Genomic DNA, 24,051 nt, shown 5'->3' on the forward strand with positions numbered 1-24,051 from the left:
TGCAGTATGTACCTCAACACCTGTATTTACCTGCAGTATGTACCTGAGCACCTGTATGTCCCTGCAGTATGTACCTCAACACCTGTATTTACCTGCAGTATGTACCTCAACACCTGTATGTCCCTGCAGTATGTACCTCAACACCTGTATTTACCTGCAGTATGTACCTCAACACCTGTATTTACCTGCAGTATGTACCTGAGCACCTGTATGTCCCTGCAGTATGTACCTCAACACCTGTATTTACCTGCAGTATGTACCTCAACACCTGTATGTCCCTGCAGTATGTACCTCAACACCTGTATTTACCTGCAGTATGTACCTCAACACCTGTATTTACCTGCAGTATGTACCTGAGCACCTGTATTTACCTGCAGTATCTACCTCAACACCTGTATTTACCTGCAGTATGTACCTCAACACCTGTATTTACCTGCAGTATGTACCTGAGCACCTGTATTTACCTGCAGTATGTACCTCAACACCTGTATTTACCTGCAGTATGTACCTGAGCACCTGTATTTACCTGCAGCATGTACCTCAACACCTGTATTTACCTGCAGTATGTACCTGAGCACCTGTATTTACCTGCAGTATGTACCTGAGCACCTGTATTTACCTGCAGTATGTACCTCAACACCTGTATGTCCCTGCAGTATGTACCTCAACACCTGTATTTACCGGCAGTATGTACCTCAACACCTGTATTTACCTGCAGTATGTACCTCAACACCTGTATTTACCTGCAGTATGAACCTGAGCACCTGTATTTACCTGCAGTATGTACCTCAACACCTGTATTTACCTGCAGTATGTACCTGAGCACCTGTATTTACCTGCAGTATTTACCTGAGCACCTGTATTTACCTGCAGTATGTACCTCAACACCTGTATTTACCTGCAGTATGTACCTCAACACCTGTATTTACCTGCAGTATCTACCTCAACACCTGTATTTACCTGCAGTATGTACCTCAACACCTGTATTTACCTGCAGTATGTACCTCAACATCTGTATGTCCCTGCAGTATGTACCTGAGCACCTGTATTTACCTGCAGTATGTACCTGAGCACCTGTATTTACCTGCAGTATGTACCTGAGCACCTGTATTTACCTGCAGTATGTACCTGAGCACCTGTATTTACCTACAGTATGTACCTCAACACCTGTATTTACCTACAGTATGTACCTCAACACCTGTATTTACCTACAGTATGTACCTGAGCACCTGTATTTACCTGCAGTATGTACCTGAGCACCTGTACTTACCTGCAGTATGTACCTCAACACCTGTATTTACCGGCAGTATGTACCTCAACACCTGTATTTACCGGCAGTATCTACCTCAACACCTGTATTTACCTGCAGTATGTACCTCAACACCTGTATTTACCTGCAGTATGTACCTCAACACCTGTATTTACCTGCAGTATGTACCTGAGCACCTGTATTTACCTGCAGTATGTACCTCAACACCTGTATTTACCTGCAGTATGTACCTGAGCACCTGTATTTACCTGCAGTATGTACCTGAGCACCTGTATTTACCTGCAGTATGTACCTCAACACCTGTATTTACCGGCAGTATGTACCTGAGCACCTGTATTTACCTGCAGTATGTACCTCAACACCTGTATTTACCTGCAGTATGTACCTCAACACCTGTATTTACCTGCAGTATGTACCTCAACACCTGTATTTACCTGCAGTATGTACCTCAACACCTGTATTTACCTGCAGTATGTACCTGAGCACCTGTATTTACCTGCAGTATCTACCTCAACACCTGTATTTACCTGCAGTATGTACCTCAACACCTGTATTTACCTGCAGTATCTACCTCAACACCTGTATTTACCTGCAGTATGTACCTGAGCACCTGTATTTACCTGCAGTATGTACCTGAGCACCTGTATTTACCTGCAGTATGTACCTGAGCACCTGTATTTACCTGCAGCATGTACCTCAACACCTGTATTTACCTGCAGTATGTACCTGAGCACCTGTATTTACCTGCAGTATGTACCTGAGCACCTGTATTTACCTGCAGTATGTACCTCAACACCTGTATTTACCTGCAGTATGTACCTGAGCACCTGTATTTACCTGCAGTATGTACCTGAGCACCTGTATTTACCTGCAGTATGTACCTCAACACCTGTATTTACCTGCAGTATGTACCTGAGCACCTGTATTTACCTGCAGCGTAGCCCTGTTTCGCACCAGCAGGCCGATCTTCAGGTCCATCAGGTGCAGGTCGGCCTCCAGCTGCCGATTGGACCGGATGCTCCTCACCACCTCCTCCCTCATACGCAGAAGCTCCGCCTCCTCTCTGATGTCACCGTCTCCCAGGTCCAACAGGTGAAGGAACTTCCTGACCACCGACAGGGGGGGCGTGGCCGAGTGCACTGTGACAGGTGATGGGAGGAGGGGCTTAATAAGTCTGCCAACAAGTGGGCGTGGCTTAATCAGACTGACAACAGGTGGGGGAGGATATTAATCAGACTGACAGCACGTGAGGGAGGGGCTTAATAATGACAATCGATTAGGGAGGGGCATAATAGGACTGACAACAGGTAGGGGAGGGGCTAATTGTCTCACCCAGCATCCTGTACTCCCCCCGCGCCCGGCTGGCCCTGAAGAAGGCCTGGATCTTCACCACAGCGCCCACCTACACACACACACACACACACACACACACACACACACACACACACACACACACACACACACACACACACACACACACACACACACACACACACACACACACACACACACACACACACACACACACACACACACACACACACACACACACACACACACACACACACACACACACACACACACACACACACACACACACACACTCAGAGGGGGGGTCTACAGACACAGGTTCTGCAGGGGAGGTTAAAACAAACTGTTTTTTCACCTGACGCCTGAAGAAGCTGAGCCGAGCTCTGTACTTCCTGCGGGCCGACCACATCCTCAACATCGCCTGGATCTGTAACACACAACACACACTCTGATAACACGCTCTGATAACACGCTCTGATAACACACTCTGATAACACACACTCTGATAACACACACTCTGATAACACGCTCTGATAACACACACTCTGATAACACGCTCTGATAACACGCTCTGATAACACACTCTGATAACACACACTCTGATAACACGCTCTGATAACACGCTCTGATAACACACTCTGATAACACACACTCTGATAACACGCTCTGATAACACGCTCTGATAACACGCTCTGATAACACGCTCTGATAACACGCTCTGATAACACGCTCTGATAACACGCTCTGATAACACACGCTCTGATAACACGCTCTGATAACACACGCTCTGATAACACGCTCTGATAACACACTCTGATAACACACACTCTGATAACACACACTCTGATAACACGCTCTGATAACACACACTCTGATAACACGCTCTGATAACACGCTCTGATAACACACTCTGATAACACACACTCTGATAACACGCTCTGATAACACGCTCTGATAACACACTCTGATAACACACACTCTGATAACACGCTCTGATAACACGCTCTGATAACACGCTCTGATAACACGCTCTGATAACACGCTCTGATAACACGCTCTGATAACACACGCTCTGATAACACGCTCTGATAACACACACTCTGATAACACACTCTGATAACACACTCTGATAACACACTCTGATAACACACTCTGATAACACGCTCTGATAACACACACTCTGATAACACACTCTGATAACACACTCTGATAACACACTCTGATAACACACTCTGATAACACACTCTGATAACACACTCTGATAACACACTCTGATAACACGCTCTGATAACACACTCTGATAACACACTCTGATAACACACTCTGATAACACACTCTGATAACACGCTCTGATAACACACACTCTGATAACACACTCTGATAACACGCTCTGATAACACACTCTGATAACACGCTCTGATAACACACTCTGATAACACACTCTGATAACACACTCTGATAACACACTCTGATAACACGCTCTGATAACACACACTCTGATAACACACTCTGATAACACACTCTGATAACACACTCTGATAACACACTCTGATAACACACTCTGATAACACGCTCTGATAACACACACTCTGATAACACACTCTGATAACACACTCTGATAACACACTCTGATAACACACTCTGATAACACACTCTGATAACACACTCTGATAACACGCTCTGATAACACACTCTGATAACACACTCTGATAACACACTCTGATAACACACTCTGATAACACGCTCTGATAACACACTCTGATAACACACTCTGATAACACGCTCTGATAACACACTCTGATAACACACTCTGATAACACGCTCTGATAACACACTCTGATAACACACTCTGATAACACACGCTCTGATAACACGCTCTGATAACACACTCTGATAACACGCTCTGATAACACACACTCTGATAACACACTCTGATAACACGCTCTGATAACACGCTCTGATAACACGCTCTGATAACACACTCTGATAACACACTCTGATAACACACGCTCTGATAACACGCTCTGATAACACACTCTGATAACACACTCTGATAACACGCTCTGATAACACACTCTGATAACACACTCTGATAACACACTCTGATAACACACTCTGATAACACACACTGATAACACGCTCTGATAACACACTCTGATAACACACTCTGATAACACACTCTGATAACACACTCTGATAACACACTCTGATAACACACTCTGATAACACGCTCTGATAACACACTCTGATAACACACTCTGATAACACGCTCTGATAACACGCTCTGATAACACACTCTGATAACACGCTCTGATAACACACGCTCTGATAACACACACTCTGATAACACACACTCTGATAACACGCTCTGATAACACACTCTGATAACACACGCTCTGATAACACACACTCTGATAACACACTCTGATAACACACTCTGATAACACACTCTGATAACACACTCTGATAACACGCTCTGATAACACACTCTGATAACACACTCTGATAACACACTCTGATAACACGCTCTGATAACACACGCTCTGATAACACACGCTCTGATAACACACGCTCTGATAACACGCTCTGATAACACACTCTGATAACACGCTCTGATAACACACACTCTGATAACACGCTCTGATAACACGCTCTGATAACACGCTCTGATAACACGCTCTGATAACACGCTCTGATAACACACACTCTGATAACACGCTCTGATAACACACTCTGATAACACACACTGATAACACACTCTGATAACACACACTCTGATAACACACACTCTGATAACACACTCTGATAACACACTCTGATAACACACTCTGATAACACACACTCTGATAACACACTCTGATAACACGCTCTGATAACACGCTCTGATAACACACTCTGATAACACGCTCTGATAACACACACTCTGATAACACACTCTGATAACACGCTCTGATAACACACACTCTGATAACACACTCTGATAACACACTGATAACACACACTGATAACACGCTCTGATAACACACTCTGATAACACACACTCTGATAACACACACTCTGATAACACACACTCTGATAACACACACTCTGATAACACACACTCTGATAACACACACTCTGATAACACACTCTGATAACACACTCTGATAACACGCTCTGATAACACACTCTGATAACACACTCTGATAACACGCTCTGATAACACGCTCTGATAACACGCTCTGATAACACACTCTGATAACACGCTCTGATAACACGCTCTGATAACACGCTCTGATAACACACGCTCTGATAACACACTCTGATAACACGCTCTGATAACACACGCTCTGATAACACACTCTGATAACACACTCTGATAACACACGCTCTGATAACACACACTCTGATAACACACTCTGATAACACACTCTGATAACACACTCTGATAACACACTCTGATAACACGCTCTGATAACACGCTCTGATAACACACTCTGATAACACACTCTGATAACACGCTCTGATAACACGCTCTGATAACACACGCTCTGATAACACGCTCTGATAACACGCTCTGATAACACACTCTGATAACACGCTCTGATAACACACACTCTGATAACACGCTCTGATAACACGCTCTGATAACACGCTCTGATAACACGCTCTGATAACACGCTCTGATAACACGCTCTGATAACACACACTCTGATAACACGCTCTGATAACACACTCTGATAACACACACTGATAACACACACTCTGATAACACACACTCTGATAACACACTCTGATAACACACTCTGATAACACACTCTGATAACACACACTCTGATAACACGCTCTGATAACACACTGATAACACACTCTGATAACACACTCTGATAACACGCTCTGATAACACACACTCTGATAACACACTCTGATAACACACACTCTGATAACACACACTCTGATAACACACACTCTGATAACACACACTGATAACACACTCTGATAACACACACTCTGATAACACACACTCTGATAACACACTCTGATAACACGCTCTGATAACACACTCTGATAACACACTCTGATAACACGCTCTGATAACACGCTCTGATAACACGCTCTGATAACACGCTCTGATAACACGCTCTGATAACACACTCTGATAACACACACTGATAACACACTCTGATAACACGCTCTGATAACACACTCTGATAACACGCTCTGATAACACACTCTGATAACACACTCTGATAACACACTCTGATAACACACTCTGATAACACGCTCTGATAACACACGCTCTGATAACACGCTCTGATAACACACTCTGATAACACACTCTGATAACACACACTCTGATAACACGCTCTGATAACACACTGATAACACACTCTGATAACACACTCTGATAACACGCTCTGATAACACACACTCTGATAACACACTCTGATAACACACACTCTGATAACACACACTCTGATAACACACACTCTGATAACACACACTGATAACACGCTCTGATAACACACACTCTGATAACACGCTCTGATAACACACTCTGATAACACACACTGATAACACACTCTGATAACACACACTGATAACACACACTCTGATAACACACTCTGATAACACGCTCTGATAACACACACTCTGATAACACGCTCTGATAACACACTCTGATAACACACTCTGATAACACGCTCTGATAACACACTCTGATAACACGCTCTGATAACACACACTCTGATAACACGCTCTGATAACACACTCTGATAACACGCTCTGATAACACACACTCTGATAACACACTCTGATAACACACTCTGATAACACACTCTGATAACACACTCTGATAACACACTCTGATAACACACTCTGATAACACACTCTGATAACACGCTCTGATAACACACACTCTGATAACACGCTCTGATAACACACTCTGATAACACGCTCTGATAACACACTCTGATAACACACTCTGATAACACACTCTGATAACACACTCTGATAACACGCTCTGATAACACGCTCTGATAACACACACTGATAACACACTCTGATAACACGCTCTGATAACACGCTCTGATAACACACTCTGATAACACGCTCTGATAACACACACTCTGATAACACGCTCTGATAACACACTCTGATAACACGCTCTGATAACACACTCTGATAACACACTCTGATAACACGCTCTGATAACACACTCTGATAACACACTCTGATAACACACTCTGATAACACACTCTGATAACACGCTCTGATAACACACTCTGATAACACGCTCTGATAACACACTCTGATAACACACTCTGATAACACGCTCTGATAACACACTCTGATAACACGCTCTGATAACACACTCTGATAACACACACTGATAACACACTCTGATAACACACTCTGATAACACACTCTGATAACACACTCTGATAACACGCTCTGATAACACACACTCTGATAACACGCTCTGATAACACACTCTGATAACACACTCTGATAACACGCTCTGATAACACACTCTGATAACACACTCTGATAACACACTCTGATAACACACTCTGATAACACACTCTGATAACACTCTCTGATAACACACTCTGATAACACACGCTCTGATAACACGCTCTGATAACACACTCTGATAACACTCTCTGATAACACACTCTGATAACACGCTCTGATAACACGCTCTGATAACACGCTCTGATAACACACTCTGATAACACACTCTGATAACACGCTCTGATAACACACTCTGATAACACACTCTGATAACACACTCTGATAACACACTCTGATAACACGCTCTGATAACACACACTCTGATAACACACTCTGATAACACACTCTGATAACACACACTCTGATAACACGCTCTGATAACACACTCTGATAACACACTCTGATAACACGCTCTGATAACACACTCTGATAACACGCTCTGATAACACACTCTGATAACACGCTCTGATAACACGCTCTGATAACACGCTCTGATAACACGCTCTGATAACACGCTCTGATAACACACACTCTGATAACACGCTCTGATAACACACTCTGATAACACGCTCTGATAACACGCTCTGATAACACGCTCTGATAACACACTCTGATAACACGCTCTGATAACACGCTCTGATAACACACACTCTGATAACACGCTCTGATAACACACTCTGATAACACGCTCTGATAACACGCTCTGATAACACGCTCTGATAACACGCTCTGATAACACGCTCTGATAACACGCTCTGATAACACACTCTGATAACACACTCTGATAACACACTCTGATAACACGCTCTGATAACACACTCTGATAACACACACTGATAACACGCTCTGATAACACACACTCTGATAACACACACTCTGATAACACACTCTGATAACACACTCTGATAACACGCTCTGATAACACGCTCTGATAACACACACTCTGATAACACACTCTGATAACACACTCTGATAACACGCTCTGATAACACACACTCTGATAACACACTCTGATAACACACTCTGATAACACGCTCTGATAACACGCTCTGATAACACACACTCTGATAACACGCTCTGATAACACACTCTGATAACACACTCTGATAACACACTCTGATAACACGCTCTGATAACACGCTCTGATAACACGCTCTGATAACACGCTCTGATAACACACACTCTGATAACACACTCTGATAACACACACTCTGATAACACACACTCTGATAACACACACTCTGATAACACACTCTGATAACACACACTCTGATAACACACACTCTGATAACACACTCTGATAACACACACTCTGATAACACACACTCTGATAACACACACTCTGATAACACACACTCTGATAACACACACTCTGATAACACGCTCTGATAACACACACTCTGATAACACACTCTGATGGTGATTCAGGTCTTACCTTGACCACGGCTCTCCAGTTCAGGTAGAGCACCTGCAGCCTCCGCCGGTAGACCCTCTGCTGCAGAACCCTCCTCCAGTGAGCCTGAACCAGAGACAGGAACCAGTGGATATAATGAAACCAGTAGGACCAGCAGGGGGCAGCAGAGTGGAGGAGCTCGCCCGTACGGGGAGCTCGCCCGTACGGGGAGCTCGCCCGTACGGGGACCTCGCCCGTACGGGGACCTCGCCGGTACGAGGAGCTCGCCCGTACGAGGAGTTCGCCCATACGAGGAGCTCGCCCGTACGGGGAGCTCGCCCGTACAAGGAGCTCACCCGTACAAGGAACTCACCTGTATGATGACCACAGAGGCTGTGTTGTTGCCCAGGTAACGGCGGCGCGCCTGCATCTGCTGTCTGAGCAGGAAACCTTGACTCAGCGCCTGCAGGCGAGTGATCAGTTCTTCACTTCCCCTCCAGAGGGCGCCGCGGCGAAAGGAGGCTGAGACGCTGCTCACCACTTCCTGTGGAGAGGAGGGGGGGATGACATCACTGCTGCTGACCAATCACAGGCCGGGGACAGTGTGGGAGGGGGGCTTACCTGTATCTGATACTGAGGGGGGGGGGACTCACCTGTATTTGATACTGAGGGGGGGACTCACCTGTATCTGATACTGAGGGGGGGGGGGGGGGTCACATGTATCTGACACTGAGGGGGGGGCTCACCTGTATCTGATACTGAGGGGGGCTCTCCTGTATCTGATACTGAGGGGGGGGCTCTCCTGTATCTGATACTGAGGGGGGGATCTCCTGTATCGGATACTGAGGGGGGGCTCTCCTGTATCGGATACTGAGGAGGGGGATCACCTGTATCTGATACTGAGGAGGGGGATCACCTGTATCTGATACTGAGGGGGGGCTCTCCTGTATCGGATACTGAGGAGGGGGATCACCTGTATCTGATACTGAGGGGGGCTCTCCTGTATCTGATACTGAGGGGGGGCTCACATGTATCTAATACTGAGGGGGGGCTCTCCTGTATCTGATACTGAGGGGGGCTCTCCTGTATCTGATACTGAGGGGGGCTCTCCTGTATCTGATACTGAGGGGGGGCTCACATGTATCTAATACTGAGACGGGGATCACCTGTATCTGATACTGAGGGGGGCTCTCCTGTATCTGATACTGAGGGGGGGCTCTCCTGTATCTGATACTGAGGGGGGGCTCTCCTGTATCTGATACTGAGGGGGGGCTCACCTGTATCTTCTCCCGGTCCAGGAACACCTGGTTCTGCCTGAAGCCTGCAGGCTGCTCCCAGGCGCCCTCCAGCCGCGTCAGGTGCAGGTAATACCAAGACCCGTCCTCCAGCCGGACCCGAACCCACGGACTCCTGCTGTCACCTGGAGACAGGTGAGGCGTCCATTAGTACAGGTAATACTCTCTCGGTATATCAGGTGTTACCCCTCAGTGTCTCGGGTGTTACCCCTCAGTGTCTCGGGTGTTACCCCTCAGTGTCTCGGGTGTTACCCCTCAGTGTCTCGGGTGTTACCCCTCAGTGTCTCGGGTCTTACCCCTCAGTGTCTCGGGTGTTACCCCTCAGTGTCTCGGGTGTTACCCCTCAGTGTCTCGGGTCTTACCCCCTCAGTGTCTCGGGTCTTACCCCTCAGTGTCTCGGGTCTTACCCCTCAGTGTCTCGGGTGTTACCCCTCAGTGTCTCGGGTGTTACCCCTCAGTGTCTCGGGTGTTACCCTCAGTGTCTCGGGTCTTACCCCCTCAGTGTCTCGGGTCTTACCCCTCAGTGTCTCGGGTGTTACCCCTCAGTGTCTCGGGTGTTACCCCTCAGTGTCTCGGGTGTTACCCCTCAGTGTCTCGGGTGTTACCCCTCAGTGTCTCGGGTGTTACCCTCAGTGTCTCGGGTGTTACCCCTCAGTGTCTCGGGTGTTACCCCTCAGTGTCTCGGGTGTTACCCCTCAGTGTCTCGGGTGTACCCTCACGGCCCCTACACACGGCATGTCTGACGCTCGACCAACAACCAATCACATGAATCTCCCGCCCCAGACACACAAGCAGCGGTTTGATTGGCTAGAGCTTGTACTGGCATATGAATTGATTGGCTGACGCTTCCGTTGAAGCTTCAAAAGTAAAACATTGCTCTACTTTTGAAGCGAGCAACGCAAGCTTTGCTCCCACAATGCAGTTCGGCGAAGCGTGACGTCACTCCATTCAAAGTGAATGGGCAGAAGCGTTGAAGCTTCAACGCACGCCGCCGTGTGTAGGGGCCGTCAGTGTCTCAGGTGTTACCCTCAGATATTATCATCAGTATCTCAGGTGTTACCCTCAGTTGCTCAGGTGTAGTTCCTGCAGGTGTAGGTCCTGCAGGTGTATATCTGCAGGTGTAGCGTACCTGAGAGGCTCCTGGGCTCCACCCTGCAGTGCAGCTCTCTCTGGTACTGCGCGGCGCAGCAGGTGAGGACGTCCTTCAGGTGCAGCTCAGGTAACATCAGGACACGCAGCGTCTGCTTCACCTTGTCCTCCTTCACCGCCTGGTTCACTGCAGCCAGCGACAGGCCCACTGACACACAGCAGCGTTATTAATACACAGGTAAATAATAACATTAAACCACATCCTACATTGATTATAATCCAATCACACTCACACTTCAGGGCTCTCTGACTCTCCTGATTGGCTGTCTTTACAGCTTCCTGGATGTCAGCCAACCACAGCTCAGCGCCTGGCTCCCTGCTCACCTGATTGGACAACAAGAGGACACATGACTTTGGCTTAAAAACTTTGAATAACCTGAATGTTTAAAATGAATATCAGAGTTGTGCTCTTTGACATCTGCAACACAACTACCTGTGTGTGTGTGTGTGTGTGTGTGTGTGTGTGTGTGTGTGTGTGTGTGTGTGTGTGTGTGTGTGTGTGTGTGTGTGTGTGTGTGTTACCTGGGCTCGGTGCTGCTGGGCTCTGGTCAGCAGGTTCAGGTATCTGCAGGTGTTGGCAGGTAGAACCTCCTCCAGGCCACAGGAGGGCAGCAGCAGAGCAGAGAGCAGCTTCTGAGCGTCTCCTCTGAGCACGGCCGAGTTTATCAGCCCCACACACTGCAGCTCTGAGGGGCAGAGGGCACAGGGGTCAGTGTGTGTGTGTGTGTGTGTGTGTGTGTGTGTGTGTGTGTGTGTGTGTGTGTGTGTGTGTGTGTGTGTGTGTGTGTGTGTGTGTGTGTGTGTGTGTGTGTGTGTGTGTGTGTGTGTGTGTGTGTGGGGCTCACGTTGGTGCTCGTCCTGCACCGACTCGTTGATGGCGTTGACTCCTTCCTGCAGCTGATTCCAGGTTAGCAGCTCTCTGCTCTGCTGCTGCTTCACCTGCAGACTCTCAAAGTACCTGAAGAACAAATCACCACACCATCACCTTCATCATCTTCACCATCATCATTCCACCACACCTTCATCATCAGCATCATCATCACCTTCATCCTCTTCAAACTGTAGGGTGTTTGTGTGTACCAGTGCAGCACAGTGTGTGTGTGTGTGTGTGTGTGTGTGTGGTGTGTGTGTGTGTGTGTGTGTGTGTGTGGGGGGGGGGGGGGTGTGTACCTGTGCAGCAGGGAGGGTGTGTGTGTACCTGTGCAGCAAGGTGGGCTCCACCTCAGAGAGGCCTGCAGACGGACTGACCAATGAGAAGCTGAACTCCTGCATATGTCCCGACTCCAGCGCCTGATTGACGAGCGCGACAGCTGACAGCATCTCCACGGCAACAAAAAGCTCCTCCTGCTGCAGCACCCCCTGTGGAGACAGGAAGTACATATAACATTATACTCAGGTGTGTGTGCTCAGGTGTGTGTCCTCAGGTGTGTGTCTCAGGTGTGATATCAGGTGGGTGTGCTCAGGTGTGATATATCAGGTGTGATATCAGGTGTGATATATCAGGTGGGTGTGCTCAGGTGTGATATATCAGGTGTGATATCAGGTGTGATATATCAGGTGGGTGTGCTCAGGTGTGATATATCAGGTGTGTGCTCAGGTGTGTGCTCAGGTGTGATATATCAGGTGTGTGCTCAGGTGTGTGCTCAGGTGTGATATCAGGTGGGTGTGCTCAGGTGTGATATATCAGGTGTGTGCTCAGGTGTGATATATCAGGTGTGTGCTCAGGTGTGATATATCAGGTGTGTGCTCAGGTGTGATATATCAGGTGTGTGCTCAGGTGTGATATATCAGGTGTGTGCTCAGGTGTGATATATCAGGTGTGTGCTCAGGTGTGATATATCAGGTGTGTGCTCAGGTGTGATATATCAGGTGTGTGCTCAGGTGTGATATATCAGGTGTGTGCTCAGGTGTGTGTCAAGGTGTGATATCAGGTGTGTGCTCAGGTGTGTGCTCAGGTGTGATATATCAGGTGTGTGCTCAGGTGTGATATATCAGGTGTGTGCTCAGGTGTGATATATCAGGTGTGTGCTCAGGTGTGTGTCAAGGTGTGATATCAGGTGTGTGCTCAGGTGTGTGTCAAGGTGTGATATATCAGGTGTGTGCTCAGGTGTGTGCTCAGGTGTGATATCAGGTGGGTGTGCTCAGGTGTGATATATCAGGTGTGTGCTCAGGTGTGATATATCAGGTGTGTGCTCAGGTGTGATATATCAGGTGTGTGCTCAGGTGTGATATATCAGGTGTGTGCTCAGGTGTGATATATCAGGTGTGTGCTCAGGTGTGATATATCAGGTGTGTGCTCAGGTGTGATATATCAGGTGTGTGCTCAGGTGTGTGTCAAGGTGTGATATCAGGTGTGTGCTCAGGTGTGATATATCAGGTGTGTGCTCAGGTGTGTGTCAAGGTGTGATATATCAGGTGTGTGCTCAGGTGTGTGCTCAGGTGTGATATATCAGGTGTGTGCTCAGGTGTGTGCTCAGGTGTGATATCAGGTGGGTGTGCTCAGGTGTGATATATCAGGTGTGTGCTCAGGTGTGTGTCAAGGTGTGATATCAGGTGTGTGTGCTCAGGTGTGATATATCAGGTGTGTGCTCAGGTGTGTGTCAAGGTGTGATATCAGGTGGGTGTGCTCAGGTGTGATATATCAGGTGGGTGTGCTCAGGTGTGATATATCAGGTGTGTGCTCAGGTGTGATATCAGGTGGGTGTGCTCAGGTGTGATATATCAGGTGTGTGTGCTCAGGTGTGTGTCAAGGTGTGATATATCAGGTGTGTGCTCAGGTGTGTGCTCAGGTGTGATATCAGGTGGGTGTGCTCAGGTGTGATATATCAGGTGTGTGTGCTCAGGTGTGTGCTCAGGTGTGATATCAGGTGGGTGTGCTCAGGTGTGATATATCAGGTGTGTGTGCTCAGGTGTGTGCTCAGGTGTGTGCTCAGGTGTGATATCAGGTGGGTGTGCTCAGGTGTGATATCAGGTTGGTGTGCTCAGGTGTGATATCAGGTGTGTGATCAGGTGTGTGTCAAGGTGTGATATCAGGTGGGTGTGCTCAGGTGTGATATATCAGGTGTGTGCTCAGGTGTGTGTCAAGGTGTGATATCAGGTGGGTGTGCTCAGGTGTGATATATCAGGTGTGTGCTCAGGTGTGTGTCAAGGTGTGATATCAGGTGGGTGTGCTCAGGTGTGATATATCAGGTGTGTGCTCAGGTGTGATATCAGGTGGGTGTGCTCAGGTGTGATATATCAGGTGTGTGCTCAGGTGTGTGTCAAGGGGTGATATATCAGGTGTGTGCTCAGGTGTGATATATCAGGTGTGTGCTCAGGTGTGTGTCAAGGTGTGATATCAGGTTGGTGTGCTCAGGTGTGATATATCCAGAGATGGGGTCGTTACTAAAAGAAAGTAATATATTACACTACTTCGTTAGTCTCTACATAAAGTAACTGGTTACTTTACTCGCAGGGCCGGCCCGCCCCCCCCTACAGGCAGATCACGCAGACTGCTAAAGTTTCCAATGTTCTCTTTAGTTCAGTTTCACATATGACTGATCCAGATAGCTCCTGAATGTTTTCCTATCTGACCATGGCCGTCCTCTGTCTCCTGATATCTGTATTATGCGCAGGTGTGTGCTCAGGTGTGTGTGTTCAGGTGTGATATCTCAGGTGTGATATCTCAGGTGTGATATCTCAGGTGTGTGTGTTCAGGTGTGATATCTCAGGTGTGTGTGTTCAGGTGTGATATCTCAGGTGTGTGTGTTCAGGTGTGATATCTCATGTGTGTGTGTTCAGGTGTGATATCTCAGGTGTGATATCTCAGGTGTGATATCTCAGGTGTGATATCTCAGGTGTGTGTGTTCAGGTGTGATATCTCAGGTGTGTGTGTTCAGGTGTGATATCTCAGGTGTGTGTGTTCAGGTGTGATATCTCAGGTGTGTGTGTTCAGGTGTGATATCTCAGGTGTGTGTGTTCAGGTGTGATATCTCAGGTGTGTGTGTTTAGGTGTGATATCTCATGTGTGTGTGTGTTCAGGTGTGATATCTCAGGTGTGTGTGTTCAGGTGTGATATCTCAGGTGTGATATCTCAGGTGTGTGTGTTCTGGTGTGATATCTCATGTGTGTGTGTTCAGGTGTGATATCTCAGGTGTGATATCTCAGGTGTGATATCTCATGTGTGATATCTCAGGTGTGATATCTCAGGTGTGTGTGTTCAGGTGTGATATCTCAGGTGTGTGTGTTCTGGTGTGTGTGCTCAGGTGTGATATCTCAGGTGTGTGTGTTCAGGTGTGATATCTCATGTGTGTGTGTGCTCAGGTGTGATATCTCAGGTGTGTGTGTTCAGGTGTGATATCTCATGTGTGTGTGTTCAGGTGTGTGTGCTCAGGTGTGATATCTCAGGTGTGTGTGTTCAGGTGTGATATCTCAGGTGTGTGTGCTCAGGTGTGATATCTCAGGTGTGTGTGTTCAGGTGTGATATCTCATGTGTGTGTGTTCAGGTGTGTGTGCTCAGGTGTGATATCTCAGGTGTGTGTGTTCAGGTGTGATATCTCAGGTGTGTGTGTTCAGGTGTGATATCTCATGTGTGTGTGTTCAGGTGTGTGTGCTCAGGTGTGATATCTCATGTGTGTGTGTGCTCAGGTGTGATATCTCAGGTGTGTGTGTTCAGGTGTGATATCTCATGTGTGTGTGTTCAGGTGTGTGTGCTCAGGTGTGATATCTCATGTGTGTGTGTTCAGGTGTGTGTGCTCAGGTGTGATATCTCAGGTGTGTGTGTTCAGGTGTGATATCTCAGGTGTGTGTGTTCAGGTGTGATATCTCATGTGTGTGTGCTCAGGTGTGATATCTCATGTGTGTGTGTTCAGGTGTCATATATCAGGTGTGTGTGCTCAGGTGTGATATCTCAGGTGTGTGTGTTCAGGTGTGATATCTCAGGTGTGTGTGTTCAGGTGTGATATCTCATGTGTGTGTGTTCAGGTGTCATATATCAGGTGTGTGTGCTCAGGTGTGATATCTCATGTGTGTGTGTGTTCAGGTGTGATATCTCAGGTGTGTGTGTTCAGGTGTGATATCTCATGTGTGTGTGTTCAGGTGTCATATATCAGGTGTGTGTGTTCAGGTGTCATATATCAGGTGTGTGTGCTCAGGTGTGATATCTCATGTGTGTGTGCTCAGGTGTGATATCTCATGTGTGTGTGCTCAGGTGTGATATCTCAGGTGTGTGTGTTCAGGTGTGATATCTCAGGTGTGTGTGTTCAGGTGTGATATCTCAGGTGTGTGTGCTCAGGTGTGATATCTCATGTGTGTGTGTGCTCAGGTGTGATATCTCAGGTGTGTGTGTTCAGGTGTGATATCTCAGGTGTGTGTGTTCAGGTGTGATATATCAGGTGTGTGTGCTCAGGTGTGATATCTCAGGTGTGTGTGTTCAGGTGTGATATCTCAGGTGTGTGTGCTCAGGTGTGATATCTCAGGTGTGTGTGTTCAGGTGTGATATCTCAGGTGTGTGTGCTCAGGTGTGATATCTCAGGTGTGTGTGTTCAGGTGTGATATCTCATGTGTGTGTGTGCTCAGGTTTGATATCTCAGGTGTGTGTGCTCAGGTGTGATATCTCAGGTGTGTGTGTTCAGGTGTGATATCTCAGGTGTGTGTGCTCAGGTGTGATATCTCATGTGTGTGTGTGCTCAGGTGTGATATCTCAGGTGTGTGTGTTCAGGTGTGATATCTCAGGTGTGTGTGTTCAGGTGTGATATCTCAGGTGTGTGTGCTCAGGTGTGATATCTCATGTGTGTGTGTTCAGGTGTCATATATCAGGTGTGTGTGCTCAGGTGTGATATCTCAGGTGTGTGTGCTCAGGTGTGATATCTCAGGTGTGTGTGTTCAGGTGTGATATCTCAGGTGTGTGTGCTCAGGTGTGATATCTCATGTGTGTGTGTGCTCAGGTGTGATATCTCAGGTGTGTGTGTTCAGGTGTGATATCTCATGTGTGTGTGCTCAGGTTTGATATTTCATGTGTGTGTGTTCAGGTGTCATATATCAGGTGTGTGTGTTCAGGTGTGATATCTCAGGTGTGTGTGTTCAGGTGTGATATCTCAGGTGTGTGTGCTCAGGTGTGATATCTCATGTGTGTGTGTGTTTAGGTGTGATATCTCAGGTGTGTGTGCTCAGGTGTGATATCTCATGTGTGTGTGCTCAGGTTTGATATCTCAGGTGTGTGTGTTTAGGTGTGATATCTCATGTGTGTGTGCTCAGGTGTGATATCTCAGGTGTGTGTGTTCAGGTGTGATATCTCATGTGTGTGTGTGTGTTCAGGTGTGATATCTCAGGTGTGTGTGCTCAGGTGTGATATCTCATGTGTGTGTGTTCAGGTGTGTGTGTTCAGGTGTGATATCTCATGTGTGTGTGTGCTCAGGTGTGATATCTCAGGTGTGTGTGTTCAGGTGTGATATCTCGTGTGTGTGTGCTGAGGTGTGATATCTCGTGTGTGTGTGTGCTCAGGTGTGATATCTCAGGTGTGTGTGTGCTCAGGTGTGATATCTCAGGTGTGTGTCCAGGTGTACCTGTGCAGTACGTCTCTGCAGCAGCCGCAGCTCTCGATGGTACAGGGCGGCGGCGGAGGGGAAGACCTCTGGCAGCTGGAGGTCAGAGGTCATCAGAGCAGTGAGGGTCCTCCGGGGGTCACTGAGACCCAGACAGGTGTTCACACTCTGCAGAGCTGCATGCACTACACACACACACACACACACACACACACACACACACACACACACACACACACACACACACACACACACACACACACACACACACACACACACACACACACACACACACACACACACACACACACACACACACACACACACACACACACACACACACACACACACACACACACACACACACACACACACACACACACACACACACACACACACACACGTTAGCAAGTCTCCTGAAGGTGTCTAACGGGTGTGATCAGAGAGGACTCACTGCTCTGGTTCCTCTGGGCCTCCTTGTTGGAGAAACTGATTCCTTCCTGAAGCTCCTCCGGCTCCAGAGGGTCCACACAGCCTTCAGCCTGAAGGAGAGAACTCTTTAAAGTAGAGACACTACATACTGATATACACCTGAACATCAGCAGGAGAGGACTCTTTAAAGTAGAGACACTACATACTGATATACACCTGAACATCAGCAGGAGAGGACTCTTTAAAGTAGAGACACTACATACTGATATACACCTGAACATCAGCAGGAGAGTACTCTTTAAAGTAGAGACACCACATACTGATATACACCTGAACATCAGCAGGAGAGGACTCTTTAAAGTAGAGACACTACATACTGATATACACCTGAACATCAGCAGGACAGGACTCTTTAAAGTAGAGACACTACATACTGATATACACCTGAACATCAGCAGGAGAGGACTCTTTAAAGTAGAGACACTACATACTGATATACACCTGAACATCAGCAGGAGAGGACTCTTTAAAGTAGAGACACTACATACTGATATACACCTGAACATCAGCAGGAGAGGACTCTTTAAAGTAGAGACACTACATACTGATATACACCTGAACATCAGCAGGAGAGGACTCTTTAAAGTAGAGACACTACATACTGATATACACCTGAACATCAGCAGGAGAGGACTCTTTAAAGTAGAGACACTACATACTGATATACACCTGAACATCAGCAGGAGAGGACTCTTTAAAGTATTACCAGGGCCTTCTGCTGGCGGTCGGCTGACAGCTGCTCCAGGTACCAGGGGCTGTTCTCAGCCCGGAGGCCCCTGAGGGCCAAACATGGCATTTTCAGAGCGGAGATCAGAGAGAGTTCATCTGTAGCGTTGAGGGCCTCGTCCACCTGCTCCACCGCCCAGCGCACTGAGAGTAAACAACAACAACAACATCAACACACGCAGGTCATCCCACATTTAGGACAAAGAGGACATGTTACTGCGTTGCTAAGAGCTAGTTTAGATGAATATATAATCTAACCCTTAAGAATAAAAATGTTCTATGAAACTGTTAGCTTATAAATAACAACGATGTACTTTGGTTTAATAGCAAGTGAAGGAATTAAATAAATGAGTTTTGAATGGATTGAACACAAACTATTATGACCAGAGATAAATGAGGGAGCTAGCTGACAGTCTGCTACCCTGTGTGCTCAACCTTCATCAGATCAGCTGCTGGCACAGAGACCCAGACTCTCTGTACGAGCCGTCGCTTCAAAACATACTCTCTGTCTGAGTCTCTCTCCAGCTACTGGGGGTTACTGTGTCTGATGAGAGGGGGGGGGGTTACTGTGTGATGAGAGGGGGGGGGGTTACTGTGTGATGGAGAGGGGGGGGGGTTACTGTGTGATGAGAGGGGGGGGGGGTTACTGTGTGATGAGAGGGGGGGTTACTGTGTGATGGAGAGGGGGGGGGGTTACTGTGTGATGAGAGGGGGGGGGGGTTACTGTGTGATGAGAGGGGGGGGGGGTTACTGTGTGATGAGAGGGGGGGGGGGTTACTGTGTGATGAGAGGGGGGGGGGTTACTGTGTGATGAGAGGGGGGGGGGTTACTGTGTGATGAGAGGGGGGGGGGTTACTGTGTGATGAGAGGGGGGGGGGTTACTGTGTGATGAGAGGGGGGGGGGGTTACTGTGTGATGAGAGGGGGGGGGGTTACTGTGTGATGAGAGGGGGGGGGGGTTACTGTGTGATGAGAGGGGGGGGGGGTTACTGTGCTGTGTGATGGAGAGGGGGGGGGGGGTTACTGTGTGATGAGAGGGGGGGGGGGTTACTGTGCTGTGTGATGGAGAGGGGGGGGTTACTGTGCTGTGTGATGGAGAGGGGGGGTTACTGTGTGATGGAGAGGGGGGGTTACTGTGCTGTGTGATGGAGAGGGGGGGGGGGTTACTGTGTGATGGAGAGGGGGGGTTACTGTGTGATGGAGAGGGGGGGTTACTGTGTGATGGAGAGGGGGGGGGGTTACTGTGTGATGGAGAGGGGGGGTTACTGTGTGATGAGAGGGGGGGGGGGTTACTGTGCTGTGTGACGGAGAGGGGGGGGGGGGTTACTGTGTGATGGAGAGGGGGGGTTACTGTGTGATGAGAGGGGGGGGGGGTTACTGTGTGATGAGAGGGGGGGGGGGTTACTGTGCTGTGTGATGGAGAGGGGGGGTTACTGTGCTGTGTGATGGAGAGGGGGGGGGGTTACTGTGTGATGAGAGGGGGGGGGGGTTACTGTGCTGTGTGATGGAGAGGGGGGGGTTACTGTGCTGTGTGATGGAGAGGGGGGGTTACTGTGCTGTGTGATGGAGAGGGGGGGTTACTGTGCTGTGTGACGGAGAGGGGGGGGGGTTACTGTGTGATGGAGAGGGGGGGTTACTGTGTGATGAGAGGGGGGGTTACTGTGCTGTGTGATGGAGAGGGGGGGTTACTGTGCTGTGTGATGGAGAGGGGGGGTTACTGTGCTGTGTGATGGAGAGGGGGGGTTACTGTGCTGTGTGATGGAGAGGGGGGGTTACTGTGCTGTGTGATGGAGAGGGGGGGTTACTGTGCTGTGTGATGGAGAGGGGGGGTTACTGTGCTGTGTGATGAGAGGGGGGGTTACTGTGCTGTGTGATGGAGAGGGGGGGGTTACTGTGCTGTGTGATGGAGGCGTGTAGCTCACCATTCACCAGGTCGAGGCTGTCCTGGATCTCTCTGTGAGTCAGAAACTCCTCGTAGATATCTTTCTCCTCCGATCCTCCACGCTGAGACAGACACACGGTGAGACAGAGACACGGTGAGACAGAGACACGGTGAGACAGACACACGGTGAGACAGAGACACGGTGAGACAGACACACAGTGAGACAGAGACACGGTGAGACAGACACACGGTGAGACAGAGACACGGTGAGACAGAGACACGGTGAGACAGAGACACGGTGAGACAGACACACGGTGAGACAGACACACGGTGAGACAGAGACACGGTGAGACAGACACACGGTGAGACAGACACACGGTGAGATGTTTAGGACTCATTCCTGCAGCTATAATCATGAGAGATGATCCTCTCATGTGATTGGCTCGTCCTGCCCTCACCCCATTGGCCGCCCTCTCCCTCTTGCTGGCCCTGCCCTGCAGCAGCAGCTCTCTGTAGAGGCTCGTCAGCGCCCCCTGCAGGCCGCTCAGCTGAGCGTTCGGGTTCCTCAGCGCCGCCTTCAGCACCTCCACCTGCGAGTCCAACGCCTCGTTAACGGCAATCACCGCCGCATGGCCTGATGGGAAACACAGTGTGAGAACCTCCAGTGTGAGCCAATCAGCTGTCAGTGTGTGTGTGTGTGTGCCAATCAGCATGTGTGAGCCAATCAGCTGTCAGTGTGTGAGCCAATCAGCTGTCAGTGTGTGAGCCAATCAGCGGTCAGTGTGTGTGTGAGCCAATCAGCTGTCAGTGTGTGAACCAATCAGCGGTCAGGGTGTGTGTGTGTGTGTGTGTGTGTGTGTGTGTGTGTGTGTGTGTGTGTGTGTGTGTGTGTGTGTGTGTGTGTGTGTGTGTGTGTGTGTGTGTGTGTGTGCCAATCACCGCCGCATGGCCTGATGAGAAACACATTGTGAGCTCCCGGCCAATTTAATATTCCATCCCTCACATTTTAATGTATATATAATAACTTGCTTTATATTTTGTTACTGTACATTTTTAATTCAACGTATATATTTTCTACTTTCTTGTTTATTTCCAGTCTTTTAATTGTTATTGTACGATGCCATGGTTTTTTATGCTGTCAGTGTGTGAGCCAATCAGCTGTCAGTGTGTGTGTGTGTGCCAATCAGCTGTCAGCGTGTGTGTGCCAATCAGCTGTCAGCGTGTGTGAGCCAATCAGCTGTCAGTGTGAGCCAATCAGCTGTCAGTGTGTGTGTGTGTGCCAATCAGCTGTCAGCGTGTGTGTGACCCAATCAGCTGTCAGTGTGTGTGAGCCAATCAGCGGTGTGTGTGTGTGTGTGTGTGTGTGTGTGTGTGTGTGTGAGCCAATCAGCGGTCAGTGTGTATGTGTGAGCCAATCAGCTGTCAGTGTGTGAGCCAATCAGCTGTCAGTGTGTGTGTGAGCCAATCAGCTGTCAGTGTGTTTGTGAGCCAATCAGCTGTCAGTGTGTGTGTGTGTGTGTGTGTGTGCCAATCAGCATGTGTGAGCCAATCAGCTGTCAGTGTGTGAGCCAATCAGCTGTCAGTGTGTGAGCCAATCAGCGTGTGTGTGAGCCAATCAGCTGTCAGTGTGTGAGCCAATCAGCGGTCAGTGTGTGTGTGTGAGAGCCAATCAGCGGTCAGTGTGTGTGTGTGAGCCAATAGGCTGTCAGCGTGTACCTGCAGCCTCGTCCACGGACAGCTCGTTGGTCAGGATTCCTCCGATCTTATTGAACGCCGGCATCTGGATCCCATATTTATCCAGCTCCATCTTCATGTTGCTGATCTCCTCCTCTACACACACACACACACACACACACACACACACACACACACACACACACACACACACACACACACACACACACACACACACACACACACACACACACACACACACACAGTTGAAATACATTTGTATTAAGGGTGAGTTATGCAAGTGATTGTCGTCTAAGGAGCAGTTGGGTTGAACATTATTACAAAGGGTTTAATACAAGAACAAATGTAGGCAAATCTTGTCAGGTGTATCACAGACAGACGGACAGACAGACAGACAGACAGACAGGGGAGAGATGAGTGAGGGGGTTCTTACAGAGCTGAAGGGGTACATGAGACACAACAGGTGGGACCCGGCTGTTTGGACAGACTACTCTACTCGTGTCAACGCGCTAACACTAATGGCAAACAAGCTTTGTCCACATCGAGCCTTGTAGAGTCTCCCTATACTCTCTGAACGCTCCGTCCCTGGCAGATCTCTGTGTCCGCTGCAGCGTGTCTGTTAGGCCCCGCCCCCCGCACACAGAGAGACACAGGGAGATCGCTCTTCTGGAGTGAAGAGAGCGGAAATAATGATATTGCAAGTTAGAAACGTAAGATGCATTTTGACAGACAAGACGGACAATTGGGGGAAACACCCTGCATTTTGGATGTCCGATAGTCCACCATTAACACCTTAGTCCCGAAAACTAAAAATACATTTCG

General features: G+C 48.3%; 1 protein-coding gene across 1 annotated transcript in view; it reads right to left on the minus strand.

Moving 5' to 3' along the window:
• Positions 1–24,051, minus strand: part of iqgap3 (IQ motif containing GTPase activating protein 3) — a 72,494-nt gene that overhangs the window by 42,315 nt on the left and 6,128 nt on the right. Inside the window, exons 7-23 of the mRNA XM_079693632.1 lie at positions 23,251–23,364; positions 21,993–22,168; positions 21,575–21,656; positions 19,634–19,797; positions 18,890–18,977; positions 18,457–18,620; positions 13,113–13,273; positions 12,760–12,872; positions 12,437–12,600; positions 12,148–12,238; positions 11,895–12,062; positions 10,748–10,890; positions 9,844–10,014; positions 9,513–9,596; positions 2,937–3,008; positions 2,603–2,672; positions 2,201–2,409 (exon numbers count right to left, since the gene is read on the minus strand). Coding sequence (XP_079549758.1) covers positions 2,201–2,409; positions 2,603–2,672; positions 2,937–3,008; positions 9,513–9,596; positions 9,844–10,014; positions 10,748–10,890; positions 11,895–12,062; positions 12,148–12,238; positions 12,437–12,600; positions 12,760–12,872; positions 13,113–13,273; positions 18,457–18,620; positions 18,890–18,977; positions 19,634–19,797; positions 21,575–21,656; positions 21,993–22,168; positions 23,251–23,364 — 2,234 coding nt within the window. The remainder of the gene's footprint in view (positions 1–2,200; positions 2,410–2,602; positions 2,673–2,936; positions 3,009–9,512; positions 9,597–9,843; positions 10,015–10,747; positions 10,891–11,894; positions 12,063–12,147; positions 12,239–12,436; positions 12,601–12,759; positions 12,873–13,112; positions 13,274–18,456; positions 18,621–18,889; positions 18,978–19,633; positions 19,798–21,574; positions 21,657–21,992; positions 22,169–23,250; positions 23,365–24,051) is intronic.

This window comes from Notothenia rossii, assembly GCF_949606895.1.
Source record: "Notothenia rossii genome assembly, chromosome: 7".
Classification (NCBI taxonomy): Eukaryota; Metazoa; Chordata; class Actinopteri; order Perciformes; family Nototheniidae; genus Notothenia; species Notothenia rossii.